We start from the raw sequence: 19717 nt of genomic DNA on the forward strand, positions 1-19717 counted from the left end.
ACTTCTTATTTTTATTGATTGCCATCTATTTCTCCCCTTTTCCATGTGTTATATGCTAATTGCTGCTTTCACTTTGCTACTGAAGCAGGATGGTCTTTTATTCAAAGTTGTTGTTTTTTCTTGATTGTGGAATCATCATCTGTCATAAGCACAGAAATAAGTCTACTGCTATGGGCTTTTGCATTCCTGACCATTCCTTTTAGAAAAACAATTTTGAGGTAAATTTACCATTGGTGAAATACGGCAGGCTGACAGCTGAAACACTTAATGGTCTTTTATTCTTGGAAGAGCTGAGGAGCTTGGGTTATAACCGTCCTTGTTTTGGAGAAGTTGCTGCAGTTTTTTTTCATTAAACAACCACATGAATGTTCAAATATTCTCACTAGTTCTGGGATCAAATATAGCAAATGGCAGCGAGTAGATTAGGGATTCTTCTAGACTGCAATAATAGCAGGGGGATCAAATTAGTAGACATTTGTCCCATGGCACGGTTAAAATGCAGTTGTCATGTGAACAGGAATCTAACTGGGTCACAACCTCAAACAGAACTACAGCTTTATATAGAGCACAGTTGTATCATGGTCCAGGGTCTACAATTAAAACAGTCAGTACAAGGCACAATCATGTTTCATCTGTGTTTGGGCTGCTGTTTTGTACATGGTTGTGGTTATGGCTGAATTTGTAGATAGTGCTGTAGGGGTTAGGAGATTTCATAGTTTGCAGTTAGTGGCTAGTCTGAACAAAGGCTTTACCCAGGGACATATTGCATTCTTTATCAGTAGTAGTCTTTAAATCGAGACTGGGTGTCTTTCTAAAAGATATGCTGAAGGTCAACCACAAAATGTTGGGCCTAATATGGAAATCCCTAGGTGAAATTGTATGGACTGTTATGCAGGAGATCATGTTAGATCATCCCTTCTTATCTTAAAATACAGAAAAGAACATGATCTTAATATCTCACTCTAAAGCTATGTGTATATTAGCTTTCACTTTTTGTTGGTAAACATTTGTTGGTCAAGGGTGTTAAAAACATTCTCCTGACTGACATAAGTTTCATTGGCACAAGTGCTGGTATGAACAGTGTTATTTTGGCAAGCCAGGGGCTGCATCCGGCCCCCAGGCCTTAGGTTCCCCTGCCCTACACACACTCACTCACTCACTCACTGACTCCCCAGAGCAAGAATAGATTCCTGTGCTTGAGCCTGGCAGACTGCCCAGAGTGGCAATCCATGGAGACCAGTCCATGGAGTAGTAGGGTTACCAGATGGCTTTCAAAAAAATACCAGGCATACATGATCTCAGAATGGGGTGGGGGAGACTGGCCAGGATGGGAGCGGGGCTGGCCGGGAGGGTGTTGGGGGGAGCGGGGCTGCCCAGGGAAGATAGGGGGGAGAACCGGCCAGCGGGGAGCAGAGGTGGGCGGGAGAGGGTTGGAGGAGCGGGGCTGGCCAGGGGGGAACCAGCCAGTGTGGAGTGGGGCTGGCCAGTGGGGAGCAGGGTTGACCCGGGCGCACGCAGATCCCGGGGTGTTCCCATCCCGCGCACAGTTCCGGCGGGGCCCACGGACAAGTACGGCCCCGGGGATTCTATCTCGGCCTGGCTCCAGCCCTGCCCCCCTCCTCTCTACTATATAGCTGCATACTGCCTGGCTGGTAGACACACTCACACAGTACGCAACTACGTACTGATACTCATGATAACAAAAAAACTTACTTAATTAGAAAATATTTATATGTTCGGTATTTTCTCAATTTGTTTCCCAGACAGAGAGCTCAAATACTGGACTGTCCGGTTCAAACTGGACACCTGGCACCCTATGGAGTAGTGGCCCAATCCACTTCATTATACCTGACTTGTTCACCCTGCAGTAGACCTCTATGTTGTGCTAAGTTTTCACGTTAAGGATTTTGTGCTTGGGAATCTGAAGTGATATGGGATCATGGCACAGCATATATTTGGAAGTACAGACAGAAAATAAGGGGAAGAACATGAGAGTCAGAGCAGTGGGGACCATATAAAAAACCACAGCATGGCTCACTTGACCATTTGCAGTATCCATTCTGTGAGCGATCAATGATCATTGGCAAGTGTCCTTCAAGTTCTAATCCTATTCTGATTTTTATGTAAAACTGCAAGAGTGTCTCTTTTGGTTTGTGGACAGTCTGAACTGAGGGAAGAAACTCCACCCCCTTCCCCTGGTTTCTAAGCAGAGTTTTGCCTGTCTTGACTCAGAGGCAGAGTTTTTGTGTGCGATAGGGTTCTCCCTGAAGCCTGGTTTATATGAGCAGTGGGTGAAGTAGGAATTTTCCCCTACACAGGTTAACAGGAAGAGCTGTGGGTGGAGGGGTGGGGGGGTTGGGATGTGAAGAGAAGAATGTTCTTTTCTGTTTCAGACAGAGTCTTGACCCCATCAACTTTCCACTCCACTCTGGAGTTTCTGAGGTACTGGCTCCTGGCTTTATTGCCCTTGTTTGTTTGTTTTGACTGTTATCTCAACATGTCCTTTCCTTCCATCTGTCTTTTTCTCCACTTGGTCTCCATTTCCCTGTCTTATTCCCCCAATTTCTTATCTGTCTCCCTGTCCTCAGTCTTTGGCAGTCTGTCCTTCCTCACTGTTTACCCAGTCAACATACAGCAGGCTTCAATCATCAGTCACTCCATCCGGTGCCAGGTGAGGCTGGGAGGGGGCCATCTAATTAACCACACAGGAATTCTCCATTAATTCTTTTCCCATCCCTCTTCTTGTGAGAGAGGAATTAGAAAGATACTTGGGCTTGTGGAATGGGGGCTTTAAACATATCCATTAAATGTGCTTTCAGGGCCATCAATCAGACCCAGTCTTTACAGCTTCATGTGGGGTCTGTTACTCTTCACCTTGATCCTACCTCAGCCAGTAAAGAACTTCTCCCACCTTCACCTCATCCCAGTAGTTAAGGGACAGAGAAAAGGAGAGTCATTTTGGGACTAATGCAGTGATTCCCACAGTTAATGGATGGAGGTTTGTGTATCTAAGCAAAGTGGGACCAGGCTTACTTCTCCTTAGGGGCTTGTGATGTACTGGTAGCATGCACATTCCACAGCATAATCATTACCCAGATGTTTTGAGAATTGGCCATTTAAACTCAAGTCAGAGTAAACGCTGAAAATCCCATGACAGTTAACTGAGAGGGATCAAGTTGCAATGTTTTTCTAAAGGAACAAAGCCAAGGATTAGGAAGAAACAAACTATTTATAAAAACATATGCAAGGGCAACAGAAGCAAGAGTAGTTTGAAATTTGACCCAACAATAACCAAAATGTGTTAACACAAATGTATAACAAGGAGACAGGCACATCAGTTACGATGTAGGAAGTATCTGGTGCTTTGAAAATTCAAGTGTAGTTCAGTCTTGTACAGTACAGTAGTAGTCCTTAGGAGCAATGTGGTTGGTGTTGCACAGTTATAGTCCAATTCTCCAAGGCAAAGTCCGGAAGCTTTAGAACAGTGGTCCCCAACGCGGTACCTACAGGTGCCATGGCGCCCGCCAGGCCATTTCTGTGCACCTGCCGAGTGATTGGGGCCAGCCCTGACACCGGGCACATGGCACAGGGGCGGCGCCAGCCCCGGGCGCGCGGCACAGGGGCGGCCCCGCCACCGGGCACACGATGCATGGGTTGTGCCAGCCCTGGGCATGCTGCGTATAGTTGTCCCTACCCCAGGCGCAGGGTGCATGGGCGCTGCTGGCACATGGGCGCACGGCACAGGAGCGTCGCCAGCCCTGGACATGCAGCTCATGGGATGTTCCAGCCCTGGGTGCGCGGCGTATGGGCAGCCCCGCCTTTCAGCGCGTGGCACAGAAGCGGTGCCGGCCCCGGGAGTGCGGCGCATGGGTGGCGCCAGCACCGGGCAGGCAGCGTATGGGTGGCTCCGCCCCCGGGCATGTGCGCAGCCCCGCCTCCGGGCACCCGGCGCATGAGTGGCCCCGCGCCTGGGTGCCCAGCAGCCCCAAAAGGTTGGGGACCACTGCTTTAGATCCATAGATGTTATGTTATATGATAAAGGGCAATCAGTAACTAATATTAGCAGCAGTACTGTGGGATCCCTGAACTAGTTGAGAGATTGGTTCCACTTACACAGTTCTGTTCATAATGGATTTACCACCGAGGAGGCAGATGTGGTTCTATAACACTCTTGTAGCTCTGAGTTAATGAGTTTAAATTCAATGTAATGAGCAAACCCAATCTTTTTCATTTTTTTCCACTGGTTTTGAGCTTTTCTGTTCCTGTGGGTTTTTTTTTAATGCCTGTCTCTCATTATGGTAAGAAGAATCGTGACTCTTCTCTCTCACATCAGTTACATCTACCAACCCCTCTGATGAGGGGGAGGGGCAAACGGGGCAATTGCCCTGGGGCTGGATGATTCAAAAGGGCCCAGGGGTCGCAGCCCTTCTGCTGCTACTGTGGCAGCCAAAGCCCCAGGCTCTTTTAATCGCCCTGCTGTACACTGCAGGTGGCTCTGAGGGTTGCAAGTGGCCGGGCTGCTGCTCACTCCTGGTGCTAAGGAGGGCTAGCTGTCCCATCCTCCCTTCTGCCTGAGAGCCCACCCCTTCTGGGAGCTTGGAAACAGCCCCCACTACCTTGCCTAGGGGCCCACAGAGGCTGTTGGCACCCCTGACATCAACACACATGCTTTTAAGAGATTAATGCATACAGGACTAAATTAAAAAAAAATTAATTGGGGGCTGCACCCCCTGCTCACTATGCTTGCCAGCCCCCTCCTCTCTGGAGGTAGGCAGCCCTGGCTCTCCTCCTGGCTGCTAGGGAGGGACGGGCTGAGGCATGACAGCGCCTGCCTGCCTCCTCACCGCACCGGCCATCAGGCGGGGCTCGGGCCAGGCCAGCCTCTGCTCTCCTCTGCCCTGCAGAGGGGAGTAGGGGCTTGGATTAAAATACTAATTCTAAATTGTGAAGAAAAACAGCGAGGTCGACTCGAGCTGAAGGATTTCGCCTCTTGCTTCACTGGGGAGGAAGGAGAGAGGGAGGAGGCAGGGTGACATGATGATGTCACTCTGTTGTTCCACAGGAGAAGATTTTTTTCTACATAGAGAGAGAGAATTAATTTTGGGTGTCCAACAATTGAGCTGGATTTTCAGAGGTGCTGCACACCCATTGATGTCTGAAAATGAGGATCAAAACAGCTCAAGTTGGGCACTCTAAAAATGAAGCTCTGAAAACTAGTAGTTTCTTTTTAAATGTTTAAAATGTATGCCAGCCATACTGTGACACTAGAAGAGGAAAGTGAAGCCTGGTCAACACTTAAAATGCAGATTGATATATCAAGATTGCTCAGAGATATGGAAAATTCATGCTCTAGCTATGCCAACCTTTCTCCCAATGAAGAATGCTTGACCTAGCTATTACCACTCTGGAAAGTTGATTATATAGTGACAGAAAACTCCTTCCATTGCTGTACACTATGGCTGTGTCTAGACTGCAGGCTTCTTTCGAAAGAGGCTCTTTCGAAAGCATCTTTCGAAAGAGCCTCTTTTGAAAGATCGCGTCTAGACTGCAGGCGGATCTTTCGATAGAGGAAATCCGCTTTTTCGAAAGAGAGCACCCAGCGAGTCTGGATGCTCTCTTTCGAAGACGGCCTCTTTACATTGAAGAACACCTTCCTTCGAAAGAGGAACTTTCGAAGGAAGGCGTTCTTCCTCGTGAAACGAGGTTTACCGCCATCGAAAGAAAAGCCGCGTTCTTTCGAAATAATTTCGAAAGAACGCGGCTTGAGTCTGGATGCAGGGGAAGTTCTTTCGAAAAAAGGGTACTTTTTTCGAAAGAACCCCTGAGTGTGGACACGGCCTATGTGTGTTTATACTGTGGCTGAGTTTGACACTGGCTTCTTTTCTATGCCATTGTGGTCCCCTTTGTGTAGCTAAGCCCGTAGAATTTATTTTAGTGTTAGAGGAACAACTCGTGTAAAAGTTATATTCAACTTGTAAACACTATGCTGTTATTATTCTCAGTATGCAGAATGGTGACACACTGAAGAAACAAGAACTGTCCTTGGAGAGTGAATGTCTTGCTTGTTCATGCTTAGTGTGAATCTGTTAATTTTCCACATCATTATTACAGTTCCAGCTGTTCCTTTCTGAGAGAGTGACTTCTCCTGAACTTAAAGTTAACAAAGCTCTTGAATGGGGATAGAAGGTAGCGGTCTGGGTACATGGATTTATTCCAAGAGGATATGGACCTAATTCTAGAACTATAGCATCATTGACCTGTTTTATGTATAGGATGTTCTGCTGCAGTGAATGCATCTATGGGCTTTGAGGGGAGAAGACTGGGGAGTATTTCCAATAGTAGGGCCCTTTTCCCCTGGCTGTTTCCTGTGCTTGACTCAGCCCTAAGGCCAGGAACTAGCAAAGATAAAGCGGTTTGCAGGCCCATGTTTATGTGGACCATGGACAGAATTGGTAATGTTGGGGGGATCAGTTTTTACTGACGATGGCAATGCCAAGGCGTTTGTCTATTCTGGGCAGAGAGGACTAGGGGATAATCAAGATCCAGTCAAGTACACAGGAAGAGGAACTCAGTGCAGTTATGCCAGTCCTCAGTGCTTATAAAAGGTTAATGCAGCTCTTGTCTGATTCAATCTGCTCTCCCTGCAGGCTGTATACAAGCTGGCAGATGTGGCTTGCAAGTGCCATGGTGTCTCAGGTTCCTGCAGCCTTAAGACCTGCTGGTTGCAGCTGGCAGACTTCCGCAAGGTGGGTGACCTGCTGAAGGAGAAATATGATAGTGCTGCCGCTATGAGGATCAGTCGCAAGGGCAAGCTGGAGCTGGTAAACAACCGTTTCAACTCACCTACGCAGGAGGACCTGGTCTACATTGACCCCAGCCCTGACTATTGCCTGCGCAATGAGACCACTGGCTCACTGGGCACTCAGGGCCGGTTGTGTAACAAGACCTCAGAAGGCATGGATGGCTGTGAGCTGATGTGCTGTGGCCGGGGGTATGACCAATTCAAGAGCATCCAGGTGGAGCGCTGTCACTGCAAGTTCCACTGGTGTTGCTTTGTCAAGTGTAAAAAGTGCACAGAGATCGTCGACCAGTACGTCTGTAAATGAAAGAGCCACCAAAGCAACAAATCTATATTATATAAATCTATATAAATATATTTTATATTTGTATAAATAAATAGATGATAATAATTAAAGATGCTTATTTAAGAGACATTTTGGTTTTGAAATTTCCACATCGGACTGGCCAGTTTGCCACTCCCTTAATTTAGCTGCGGAGCAAAGGAGGAATTTGCCCTTAGATCCTTCTCCCCCAGAGTGAAGGGAGCCAAAGAGTTGCTCAGAAGGAACTCCCTCATAGCCATCTCACTCCAGAAGAAAAGGGTGGATTCATGGTCAGAGAGGTGAAGAAGGGTGGGTTTCCTTTGCTATTTTATGGTTTAAAACTGAAGTTTGTACGGTGTTGGACATCTGGAGTCATAACCAAACATGGAGGTGTCTTAGTTTTTCATGTTCCAACCCTTTCCTCCCTGCCCTGAAGCCCTTTGGACAAGCAAAACAAGAGGACTTGGACCCATTTTCTGTTCTCTATAAACGACATGCTAGTAGTGCTTTGTTAAACAAGATGGAAAATCACCCAGGGCTCATGCTGAAGAAGAGTATGGATTTAAATACAAGGTACCATATAGAGTTCTTGGAATGAGCCCAGAGCAGGGACTCCTGCACAGTGATGGGGGGACCACCTGTTCCAAGTGAGGAGGAAGGTATGATCTTCAATTGGGAAGTACTGCTGTATCCTGAGAGTTTAAAAGAAATTAGCAGCTAGCTCTTCTGTACCTCAAGGGCAAAGAGAAAATCCTGCCAAAGCTCTGTCTAAGCTGGTTTGTCAAGATCCTTTTTCCCTCCACTGAAACCCACTTTATCTTTGCGGCTGAGGAGTTGCTACCTGTCTCCGGGGTCTATTGGACTCTTTGGGAAAGAAATATACTCCATGAGAGTGTCAGTGGAGCATGTGTGAGAGACATACATACACGCATGCCCACAGGACTGGATGAACACTACACCCCAGTCCTCACCATTGTTGCCATTTCTCTCCTTTGAAGTGGACACTCAAGGTCACGTTGCCCAGTTTTTTGCAATCCTCTTCACTGTCCAAGATGTACAGTTTCTTTTACCATTAAAAAACCCTCACTGAGGTTTCTTTCCCTCTCTCGATTGTGTATGTGTGTTTTCTTTTATTCTGTTTTGTTGTTTATTTCAGAGCCCAGGTGGCCAAAGTGTTTTCTGGTGTAAACCCACACCAGGAATTGGAGCTAAAACCAAGGATGAATTTGTTACTAGAATGTGGAATGAAGTCCATGCTGCACCCTCTTGTGGTGATAATGGAGAAAAATGAAAAGTTGCTTGAGCAGTGGCCTATTAGCAAAATCTGCTACTCTCTCTAACTTTCTTGGAATTGTAACAGAATTCAGCTAGTAAAATATGGATAAAACAAATGCAGTTACTAGCACAACATTTCCTGCCCCTCAGCAAAATTCATTTGCATGCACAGAGGAATCAGAGAAGCGAACTTTAAAATGTAAACATTTATTTATACATCCTTTTTTACTTGATGTTACAAGTTTTTTTACTGACAGATTTCAAATACACAAAAGTGTCAATGAATAGAAAAGATCCACACCCCAGAAAATTAAAATTTTGGATCTTTATGGCTTCTATTTCTTATTTATCATAGCAACTTTTAAAGCACCCATTATTTTACAGAATCCACTATTTCAACCATCAAACATGCAAATGCATATTTTATATTTAAAGTATTAGAAGAGTCCAGAAATATACAAGAAAGAAAAAATATGCATAGTGATTAGTTTCCTATTTTTACAGATGTGTCCACTTTTGTTTTGTAATCCAATTTCGTTTCTTATTCAACAGCCATTATATTTGCTGGCATTGCAGAAAGCAATTTCTTGAAATACAAAAGGTGGCCTACATTTATTTTATCATATAAAAGCCAAAAACAATGGCATAGTAATGCAGAGTAACAGAAATAGTTTTCTATCCATGGAAAAATGTGAATACAGTGGACCAACCCACTTCCAATTAAACCTCAATGGGAACTGACCTGAGCCCAAGATCAGTTCAAATGCATGAGCTATCCAGTCTAGGGATATTACACATTTCCTGTTCTGTAATAAGGCTCACTATACATTGGATATGTCTAAAATATTTTTCTCCTTCTAAGCTCACTTGCCTGTTCTCTCCAGTTCTCACTGCATCAGTGCTTTAAGGTGTTACATACTTATATATGGCACCCTTGAGGCATTGCTAATATATCCAGTAATTCAAAGTGTTTTCACTTAGCTTTTACAGTAAAGAACATACATTTAAGGGAATGTTAATGTATACTTCAGCACTGCACCACAGTAAATTTTGTGGGTGTAAACAATTTCAAGTGGAAGTGATGACACAGTGGGGACCTAAGGGAAATGCCAAGTCTCTCAAACTTTTAAGAGAAAGAAACAAAGAAGGAAGAAGTTGGAGGCCTTCTTTTGGAGAGGTATGGAATGAGGTGCCCTACCACCCAAGTTCTCCAGCTACAGGGTGGAAGAGGCTCCATGAACATGCCAGAAAGGATAAAGGACTTGCCATCTTCCCATTAAAGCAGGGGTAGGGAACCTCTTTTTGGGTTGGGGCCACTGTCCCACAGAAAAATCAGTCCAGGGCTGCACAGAAGCAAAAAAACAAAAAACAAACAAACAAAAAAAGCCCCTCACTGAGATGACCCCCAACTGAGAAGGAGAAAGACACTCCACACGTTCCCCTCCCAGAGACTAGCACAGGTTCCCTAATAGTGGGGGTATTGGGAAAGTCAGCCTCAGGGACCAGATCCAGGCAAGCCTAAGGTTCCCTACCCCTGCATTAAAGTATCAGGAGAGTAGTAAATGATTGGGCTTCCTTCCACATGAAAACAACAGCTGGTAGGAGAGCCTGTTGCTGGAGGATGTTGTTTGAGGCTTATTAAAGGACTTCTTCTACAGGCGAAGAAAAGCTTCCAAACATCTGGATCCTTCTCTGTCTCCCACTTATTTGGAGTCCTTGATCACTGAGAATTATATTAAAAATAACCTAACAGTCACAGGGACGACATAAAAACTACAAGTCAGTTCATCATCTAACAGTTTTTCAGACAATAGTCGCTGGATTTTTTTTATAATAAGCTGGCTTTAAGCTTTCCCAAAGTTCGGGAGGTTGGGATCCAGAAGTTTGGTTCAGCCCATCCCCAGTTAAAGGACAATTTATGTGGGGCACTCACACAGAAAAATGTAAATCAGAGCAGTTGTAGAGTGGCTTAGTGGGTGCAAAGCTGAGGAAGGGCAAGCAGCTGATGAAAACCAAAGAGAAACTACTCCTTGCCAAAGAGGGAAAAAGAAAATAGTAGATTTTAAATTCCACATTGCTAGATAGACCGTATGATCCAAAGGATGGGGAGTCAAGACCTGGGTTTAATTTCCAGCTTTGCCACTGACCTTAGACAAGTCACTTTACATCTTTGTACCTTGGTCTTCGCATGTACCAAAGGAGAGTAATGGTACTTACCTTCCTCTGGAAATCACTTTGAGATGTATGAATGAAGAATGCTAACAACTAATATTTAGTATTATGAATTATTGTAGCCAGTCAGCATTGTGCTGTAACCCTCATAGCTCTAACAAAACAGCATAGATGCAGGCTAGATTGGTACCTAGATGAGGAACATCAAAGAAATACTAACATGGGGTATGTCTACACTACCCCGCTAGTTCGAACTAGCGGGGTAATGTAGGCATTCTGCACTTGCAAATGAAGCCCGGGATTTGAATTTCCCGGGCTTCATTTGCATAAACCGGGCGCCGCCATTTTTAAATCCCGGCTGGTTCGAACCCCGTGCCGCGCGGCTACACGCGGCACGAACTAGGTAGTTCGGACTAGGCTTCCTAGTTCGAACTACCGTTACTCCTCATGGCCATTTTTAAATGCCGGCTAGTTCGAACCCCGTGCCGCGCGGCTACACGCGGCACAGAGTAGCTAGTTCGGATTTAGGCTTCTAATCCGAACTAGCTGTACTCCTCGTTCCACTCTTCATTTGCAACTGCGAATGACTACATTACCCCGCTAGTTCGAACTACTTGCAGTTCAAATGCATGATACTTTGTCCTTTCCATCCTAAATTGCTGTGAAGGATGTGTACCCTCTGGGCACATCTACACTGCAGGGCAAAAGTCGAATTAAGATACTTAGCTTAATTCAGCTTTTGGGGCTGTCTTCACAGCAGGAAGTTTAAGGAAGAACAGTCTTCTTTTGACTTCTCTTACTCCTCAGCTGCGTCTAGATTGGCATGATTTTCCGGAAATGCTTTAAACGGAAAAGTTTTCAGTTAAAAGCATTTTCGGAACAGAGCGTCTAGATTGGCACAGATGCTTTTCCGCAAAAGCACTTTTTACGGAAAAGCGTCCATGCCAATCTAGACGTGCTTTTCTGCAAAAAAGCCCTGATTAGCCATTTTCGCGATTGGGACTTTTTTGCGGAAAACAAATCTGAGTTGTCTACACTGGCCCTTTTGCGCAAAAGCTTTTGCGGAAATTCAAGCGGCCGGTGTAGACAGCTGGCTAGTTTTTCCGGAAAAGCGGCTGATTTTCCGGAAAAACTGGCCAGTCTAAACACAGCCCTCCTGAAATAAGAGTTACAGGAGTCACAGGAAGTTCTCCACTTGACAGTATTTTGAAATAATGGCTTGCTGTGTAGACAGGCATTTTGTTATTTCAGAATAATGTGAGTTATTCCAAAATAACGTTGCTGTGTAGATGTACCCTCTGGGACAAATTTATATCACATGACCAAAGAAATGCACAGCATTACCCATTGCTATCATCTGCTGGTGTACAAACAGCATCATGCACACTTTCTCACTAAGCTTTTATTGAATTTCATTTTAAGATACAGATTATATTGAAGACTCTATATGAAATAAAGTTCCACTGTGTTCTAAATTTGTAAAGGGAAATGCTACATACATGAGCTGATCTGACATATTCTACCTCAGGCAGGGCTGGGGGAGATGGCTCATTGGAGTAAGCATCAGATTTTGGTAAATTTCAATTTCCTGAAACCTGAATACAGACTTTTCCAAGGTCACAGTAACAGAGGAAAAAATAGAATCCCAGATTCCCAGTCATGCGTAGCATTCACTGGACTGCAACCACCCTGCTCTATCATCAAAGACAAACAAATAAAATGCTTAAAGCCACCAGAATACACACAAGGCAAAACAGATCACAAGCATGTACTTTAAACCCAAGGATAAAAATAAAAACAATATAACAAATATGAAGATTAAAACTTTGTCATATCTTCCGTTTGCCAGACTTCTTCCTGCAGGTTTTGAAGGTGTAGCTGTTTCTATCCCACTTCTCTCTCTCCCTTTTCAGATGGCACAAGAGATCTACAACGCTCATCAGGAGAATGAGAGGGGGTGAAAGGTACACTGGCACCTGCTGGAACACAAAGGAGAATCAATAGCAGGAATGGGTTTTCTTTCCCTGCAGGATACAGAAGACAGCTACATCTCCCCTCCTTCCCCAACACTGGGAGATAGCTGTAAGAGGGCCATAAATGTAGTACTTTAATGAGATACACTGGCTCCCTAAAAACTAGGAAGAAAGTGGGCAGGGCCATAGTGCCTTATTCCAAGGGTTTGTTAAAAGACATATGTGCAGGTCAAAAGACACACGTACTTAAGAAAAAATGGCTTGAGGAGGGTGTTGTTCGGGCAGGGGGGGACTAACCTGCTGAGTCTGCCAAGAACTTTTGAAGTGTGGAAGCGTCAAGTTCCCATCTTCTCTCAACAAAATGGAATCTGGGAAATACAGATCTTGGGACTTCTGGGATTTGTAGGTCTCCAGTGGAAGACATGCTGAGAAGCGACAGCTTCTTGCCTGATAATAGGAGTGTCTGGGCAGGATGATTCTGCAGTGGGTTTTTCTTATTTTTGCAAATAAATTCTGGTTGTTTACTATTTACTTTAGCCACCAGACCTCTGGTGAGAGAGTTTGGAATCTTACCAGGAGTGCCTGGGAAAAAGATATCTGAGAATGGGACCATTTTGTTTGTTTTGAACTTTATTAAAAGACTCTCTGCCTGTTTGGACTTTTCCACCAGATCTCTGGGAAGAGTCAGGGTTGTAAAAAGAAAGAAATGCCCCAGGGACAGGGCGGTATTGCTTGGTTGTTGTTTTTACATTCAATACGCATGGCCGCCTGCAGACATCAGCCTGCCATACAACCATTTGTGACAATACTTAGAAATGGATAGTCCTCCTGTTCAATGGAAGCACTAGTTTCTTTTGAGTACTCCCTCATCTAGATGTGCTGAAGTGGAAAGGTATGGTGAGTGATCACCTGTAGACTTCCTTTGATGTGAAGCAGCAGCAACAAGAGGCAAAATTCTCTAGGCTATAAACAGCACAACATTATCTTCAGAAGATATTATTAGGATGGAGCAAGACCTTTGCATACGACCATAGGTGCTGCACCCCCGGGTTTGAAGTGGTTTCCATTACATTGAGGTTTAAAGTTTGGTTGAGTAGCTCTTAGCACCCCCACTATACATATTGTTTCAACATCCCTATTTATAAGCATGAGAGACACATTTAGAATACAGTAATAAATCCATGGCTATCAAGGACAGCTGTCACAACTATGTGCCACCCTAGACACAGCCCTGGGGAGGAATTATGACTCAGAAAGGTATTGATTGTGGGGGAAGCAAATTACTGAAGTTTTTGGACAGAGCAATCTCTAATTTCCGCCCCTTCTGTCATCTCTCTTTCCTCTTCCTTGTAGGAATGCAGAAGCAGCTTCTTTTCAGAGTCTGCTTTCTCTCTCTAATTAAGCCCAGAATCATGAATGCAGCAGGTTGTGGCATTGCCACATAAGGACAAAATGACAGTCTTGCCCATAGAACCACAAATGTGAGATGTGAAATGTTGAATTTTATCTCACCATTCTTAGCTAGTTAGAACTATTTTGTCCTCCAGCACATGAACATCTTTGGAGAGTCTAGAATACAGCATTCTATTAACGCCAATATGGTATTGAAAGGAATAATCAATATTTTTCTAGGATACAGAATTTGTTTCAGTAGTAATTGTAGTAAGTTTCCACCTCAGTTCAAATGGGTAAGTAACCTGGAACACCAAGAAGCTAAGAAAACAATTCTGAATAGGTTCCAATCAGGAACAAATGCCCAATACGTTTAATAAGTGTAGCACTAATTTTTGTGGACTAGCTGGTTAATATATTTTTTTTCTTTTACTTATTTTAATTCCATTGCTCTCCCACCTAATACAGTTTTTAGACAGTTATAATTTCTTTCCTTAAAATATCAGAGGGGTAGCCTTGTTAGTCCTGAATCTGCAAAAGTGGTGAGGAGTCCTGTGGTACCTTATAGACTAACTGAAGGGTGGGAGCATAAGTTTTTTGCCCATGAAAGCTTATGCTCCAACACTTCAGTTAGTCTATAAGGTGCCACAGGACTCCTGGCCACTTTTCCTTAAAATGTTATTTGAGATAGACATATTTAGTTCTTTTAATCATTCCTCAAAAATAGTTCCTTATTTTTTTCCTCTCCTGAAGTTTATTAAATAATTCCTCCATCTAGTCCATATTTATTTTGGGCTGTCACTTATAGAAAGACATCCAATCTTAAAGATGTCAAGTCTCGGGGAATCCATCACGCATTTCTTGGCAAATTGTTCCATCAGATAATTATCTTCACTGTGAAAAACGTATGGCTGATTTCCAGTCTGATTTCACATCCTTTCAGCGACTAGATCTTCTTTATGCTTTTGTGTGTGTTCAAGTGCCTCGCTGCCATCAGAAAACGTCTCATGTCGGTACATAAACCTGTGATCAAGTGACCAGTGATTAGTTAACCTTCTCTTTGGTAACTACACAGCAAAGTGGGGCAGAGAAAGGCTCTTCTGTCTCACAGAGCAGGGAGGAGTCCTGTGGCACCTTAGGGTATGTCTACACTACAAAGTTAGTTCGAACTAACGGACGTTAGTTCGAACTAACTTTCATAGGCGCTACACTAGCACTCCGTTAGTTCGAACTTAATTCGAACTAGCGGAGCGCTTAATTCAAACTAGGAAAACCTCATTTTACGAGGATTAACCCTAGTTCGAACTAGCTAGTTCGAATTAAGGGGTGTGTAGCCCCTTAATTCGAACTAGTGGGAGGCTAGCCCTCCCCAGGTTTCCCTGGTGGCCACTCTGGCCAACACCAGGGAAACTCTACTGCCCCCCTCCTGGCCCCGGACCCCTTAAAGGGGCACAGGCTGGCTACGGTGCCCGTGCCAGGTGCAAGCCTGCCAGCACCCAGCCAGCAGACCCTGCACCTGGCACGGATCGAGCCACCCACCCGATGCCCCCCAGCCCTCCCCCTCTTCCCAGGACCAGGCTGGCGGCTCCTGGGAGCTTGCCCGGGACCGCAAGAGGCGGGCACCCGCCTGGGCTTGTGCGGACATCGTGGACCTCGTCCACGACCTCCGCACTAGGCACAGGAAAGTGGCCGTCTAGGGCAGGAGAGCTGCCAGCCTGGCCACCCAGGAGCAGGTGTGCATGAAAATCAAGGGGGTTCACTGAGACCCCAGACCCTGAGCCCTGAGCTTACAATGGCCGTACTGGGTCAGACCAAAGGTCCATCTAGCCCAGTAGCCTGTCTGCAGACAGCAGCCAACCCTAGGGACCCTGGAGGGGATGGACCGAAGACAGTGACCAAGCCATTTGTCTCGTGCCATCCCTCTCCAGCCTTCCACAAACCTTGGGCAGGGACACCACTCCTACCCCCTGGCTAATACCACTCCATGAACCCAACCTCCATCCCTTTATCTCACTTCTCTTTAAACTCTGTTCTAGTTCTAGCCTTCACAGCCTCCTGCAGCAAGGAGTTCCACAGGTTGACTCTTTGCTTTGTGAAGAACAACTTTCTGTTACTAGTTTGAAGCCTGCTACCCCATTCCTTTCCTTTGGTGTCCTCTAGTCCTTCTATTATGGGAACTAATGGAGAACTTTTCTTGATGCACTCTCTCCACCCCACTCCTGCTTTTATAGACCTCTATCCTATCCCCCCTCAGTCTCCTCTTTTCTAAACTGAAAAGTCCCAGTCTCTTTAGCCTCTCTTCATATGGGACCTGTTCCAAACCTCTGATCATTTTAGTTGCCCTCCCCTCTCCCAGCCTCTCTCTTCTCCTCTCCCACCTCCTTTTCCCAGTCTCCCTGAGTTTTGTTCAATAAAGACAGATTCAATTTTTGAACACAATTGTCCTTTATTTTGTACATCAAGAAGAGGGGCTAGGGAAGGGTAAGTGAAAGGAGGTGAGGCAGGAATGGGGTACGAGCCCCCGATGGGGAGGACTGGGCTGGCTCTGCAGGCTTTTGGGATGGAAGCTCTCCTGCAGCCCCCCCCAATTGCCCCCTCTCCCCAGATGGCAGCCTGCAGCAAGTGCAGCCGGTCTGATGGCCGAGTGCTGTGAAGTGCCCAGTGTGGGTACTCCGGGCACTCCAAGCCAGGACTGCCTTGCAAGCGGGTAACCCCTGAGAACTGTCTGTCCAGGGTGGGGGTCGGGACCCTTTAAGCACAGCCCTCGGCTAGCCTGAGAAAACATCTCTACGCTCTAAGTCCTCCTCTGATTCCCTGCCGGCACTGCTTCCGGCCATCCTTAAGCCCGGTTCAGGATCCACTTAATGTGGACATGCTAGTTCGAATTAGCAAAACGCTAATTCGAACTAGTTTTTTAGTCTGGATCCGTTAGTTCGAATTAGCTTAGTTCGAATTAACTAATTCGAACTAAGTTAGTTCGAATTAACGTTGTAGTGTAGACGTACCCCTAGAGACTAACGGAAGTGTTGGAGCATAAGCTTAAGAAGGCAAAGACCCACTTCGTCAGATGCATGCATCTGCATCTGCCGAAGTGGGTCTTTGCCCACTAAAGCGTATGCTCCTACACTTCGGTTAGTCTATAAGGTGCCACAGGACTCGTCGCCGCTTTTGCAGATTCAGACGAACAGGCTCCCCCTCTGATACGTGTCTGGCAGAGGAGTCAGATCCATTTCAAAATGGGGGTCGGTTAAGATTTGGAGCGGAGACCAAACCATTCCAACTGCTACGTGCCAGGCAAGGAAGCGCTGTGCCTGGGGCAGGCGGCCCAGCGCGCCCGCGGAAGTGGGCACAGTGGGCAGCGCCACAGCGAGACCCCCCTCAGCGAGGCTCGCTCAAGAGACAGGAAAAGCCCGCGCGAGCGTCACGAGCTTCGTCCAGCCAATCAAGGAGTGACGCCCGGCGCTCGTCACGCCGGCGGAAAGCACGGGGACTCACTACGCAAACGACGCGACCGAACCAAAGGTCAAGGGAAAAGCGCATGACTGCGGCGGCTCACAGCGCGCCCGTGTGCGCCTGCGCACTCATACGCCACCAACCCGGCGCAGACTCGTTTCCGACTACATCACCCGAGAGGCCGTGCGGCAGCCCGTTGGGCCGGTTTCCGTTGTGGCGTGCTCCTGCGCCTGGAGGCTGCGCAAAGGCATTGGCTGGGGCAGCCTCGTGCGATGATGACGCGGCTGGGGCAAGTCCTCCCAGTCGCTAGGCAATAAGGGAGGGCGGAGGAGGCGGTGGCCGTTGCTGCAGCGGGAGGGGGGCAGCGACGATCCCGGGGGCGGTGTCACCGTGGGGCCTCCGGAGTGCGCGGACCGGAGGCGGCAGCGGAAGGAGGAAGTGGCAGGTGAGGGGCTGCGCTGCGTAGCGGGGTGTCTCGGGCCCGGCCTGGGCCTGGCGGGGCGGCCTGTGGCTGTGGGGAGTGGCCCCTTCCCCGCCCGGGCAGGGGCTGTGGGGCTTGGCCCCCTTCCCGTGCCGTTCCCCTGGGGCTGGCGGAGCGGGGCGGGAGGGCTGAGCCTCGGCCCCCGTCACCGTCCTCGGCCCCTAGTGGGGTGGGAAGGCGCCGAGGTTCCCCTCGCCCCAGTCCCGCTGGGGCAGGGGATGCGGGCTGGGGGAGGCTCCGATTCCCCTGGGGCTCCAGCTCTAGCGGCTGTCCCAGGTCCCGTCACTTGGCCCGCTGTGCTGCTTGTGTGTGCGCGCACCACTGCGAAGTTGGGTAGCGCGGCTAAGGAGCGGGCACTCGGGGCAGTGCTGGGGGGAACCTGAACTCCCCCTTCCCCAACAGAGAGCTGGACTGATGCCCCAGCACCAGGGCAGGCGAGAAATCAAGCTGGAGTAATAGGGTTTGCTTGCATTCATAAAGCACCGGGAGAGCCTTAGTTGAAGAGTGCTTTGTATAAGCGGAGTATTGTCATTGATCAGAAGGCTGTCTCGTGGTATGCTAAGCTATGAACGCTGTTGTTTGTCAGCCAGAGGTTTCTGCCGCCTTGATTCTTTTATTGTTGGATTAAAACTCTGTCATATAAGAACTGGGTGTTTTTTTTTAAGTTTTCCTGCCATTGGGAACTTGTTTACACTCTTAGCATTAATATTAGGTAATTCAATAGCTTCTTCCCTGGGAGCTGGGGCTGGGGGCTTTGCTGTGAGCTCTGCAGTATAAAACTTAGTTTATACTGCAGAGCCCACAGCACATGTAACTGCTAATATTTTTAGTGGCCACATGATTACTGTATTAAATGATTTTTAACATCCCTAGTTTTAAGCAAGGCCTTGATTAAACAACTTGGCTTTCTTTTCTTTTTTTTCTGACTTCCCACCAGGGCTGTCCCATGACTAGTGGTAACAGTGTTGATGCTAGTGTGGGGCAGATGCTGATGCCCACTAATGTTTTAATAACTATGGGTGAGATTCTTACCTGCTCTCTAATCCTTTTACACTGGGTGAAAAATACAAGACACTTGTTCATGTAGGTGCCTGGGTTGCCATTGACCAGTTAGGGGAAAAAGTGGTTATCTGTCACAGCACTTGGCAGTGGGCTCATAAAGCTTGTGTTTTATCTAACAATTGGTGAAGACTGACTGTAGAAGCTCTTCAGTTGAATATTCAAGGTAGTGAGTTTTGAGTGATCTTGCTTCGTTCCAGTAGATTATAAAATGAGACTCTTCTGATGGTCTTGTCAGACGGACACTTATGTTGCTTTTTCAGACTCTGCAACATTTCTATGTTCCAGTGTACTAACTATTAGAACACTAATATATTTTTAAAAAGCCATTTCAAAGCTATGTAGTAGTGAGATTATGCAGTGAAATACAGGAAAGGAATAGACTTACTTTCTCCTCTCCGAGAACCCTGTTTATCTACACAGCCTGCCCCCCTCACCCTCCATGCTGCTGCCTCTCTATCAGAGGTGGCAGTGGGTGCAGGGGGGGGGAAGCAGATTCGGTGCTTGTGGGTAGCCTGCTTTAAAGCCAGCTCCTCATGGGCACCAGTTCCCACTGCCCCCTCCCCCCATTGTTGGTTATCAGATCACATGGGTTCAGTACACAGCATTTTATTTTCAAAGTATAGTTTATTAGAAGCAGAAGGAAATGCATGGAAGGGTTGTTTCTTCCCCCCTATTTGGCAAAAACTGTGCGGTTGATATGGAATCTGAGACTTATGATTCTAATATTAGGTGGTCAATCTCAAAACTAGCAGAAACATAAACTTTGCAAGATAACATGTCCAATAAAATCACATCTGAATCATTTA

At 46.6% G+C, this 19717-nt stretch overlaps 2 protein-coding genes across 9 annotated transcripts in view; both read left to right on the forward strand.

The window, feature by feature from the left end:
* The window catches only part of WNT5B (Wnt family member 5B), a 107812-nt gene extending 99603 nt beyond the window's left edge, over positions 1-8209 (forward strand). For all 4 annotated transcript variants that reach the window (XM_089775762.1, XM_075941178.2, XM_089775763.1 and 1 more), the window contains one exon: positions 6648-8209. In XM_089775762.1, the coding sequence (XP_089631888.1) occupies positions 6648-7106 (459 nt within the window). In that variant the 3' untranslated portion in view covers positions 7107-8209. The remainder of the gene's footprint in view (positions 1-6647) is intronic.
* A 9417-nt stretch (positions 8210-17626) lies between these two features.
* Positions 17627-19717, forward strand: part of ADIPOR2 (adiponectin receptor 2) — an 85239-nt gene continuing 83148 nt past the window's right edge. For all 5 annotated transcript variants that reach the window (XM_075941199.2, XM_025190906.3, XM_006135457.5 and 2 more), the window contains exon 1: positions 17627-17813. The gene's annotated coding sequence lies outside the window, so the exon portion shown is untranslated. The remainder of the gene's footprint in view (positions 17814-19717) is intronic.

Source organism: Pelodiscus sinensis, chromosome 1 (genome assembly GCF_052426305.1).
Source record: "Pelodiscus sinensis isolate ZL-2025 chromosome 1, ASM5242630v1, whole genome shotgun sequence".
Lineage (NCBI taxonomy): Eukaryota > Metazoa > Chordata > Testudines > Trionychidae > Pelodiscus > Pelodiscus sinensis.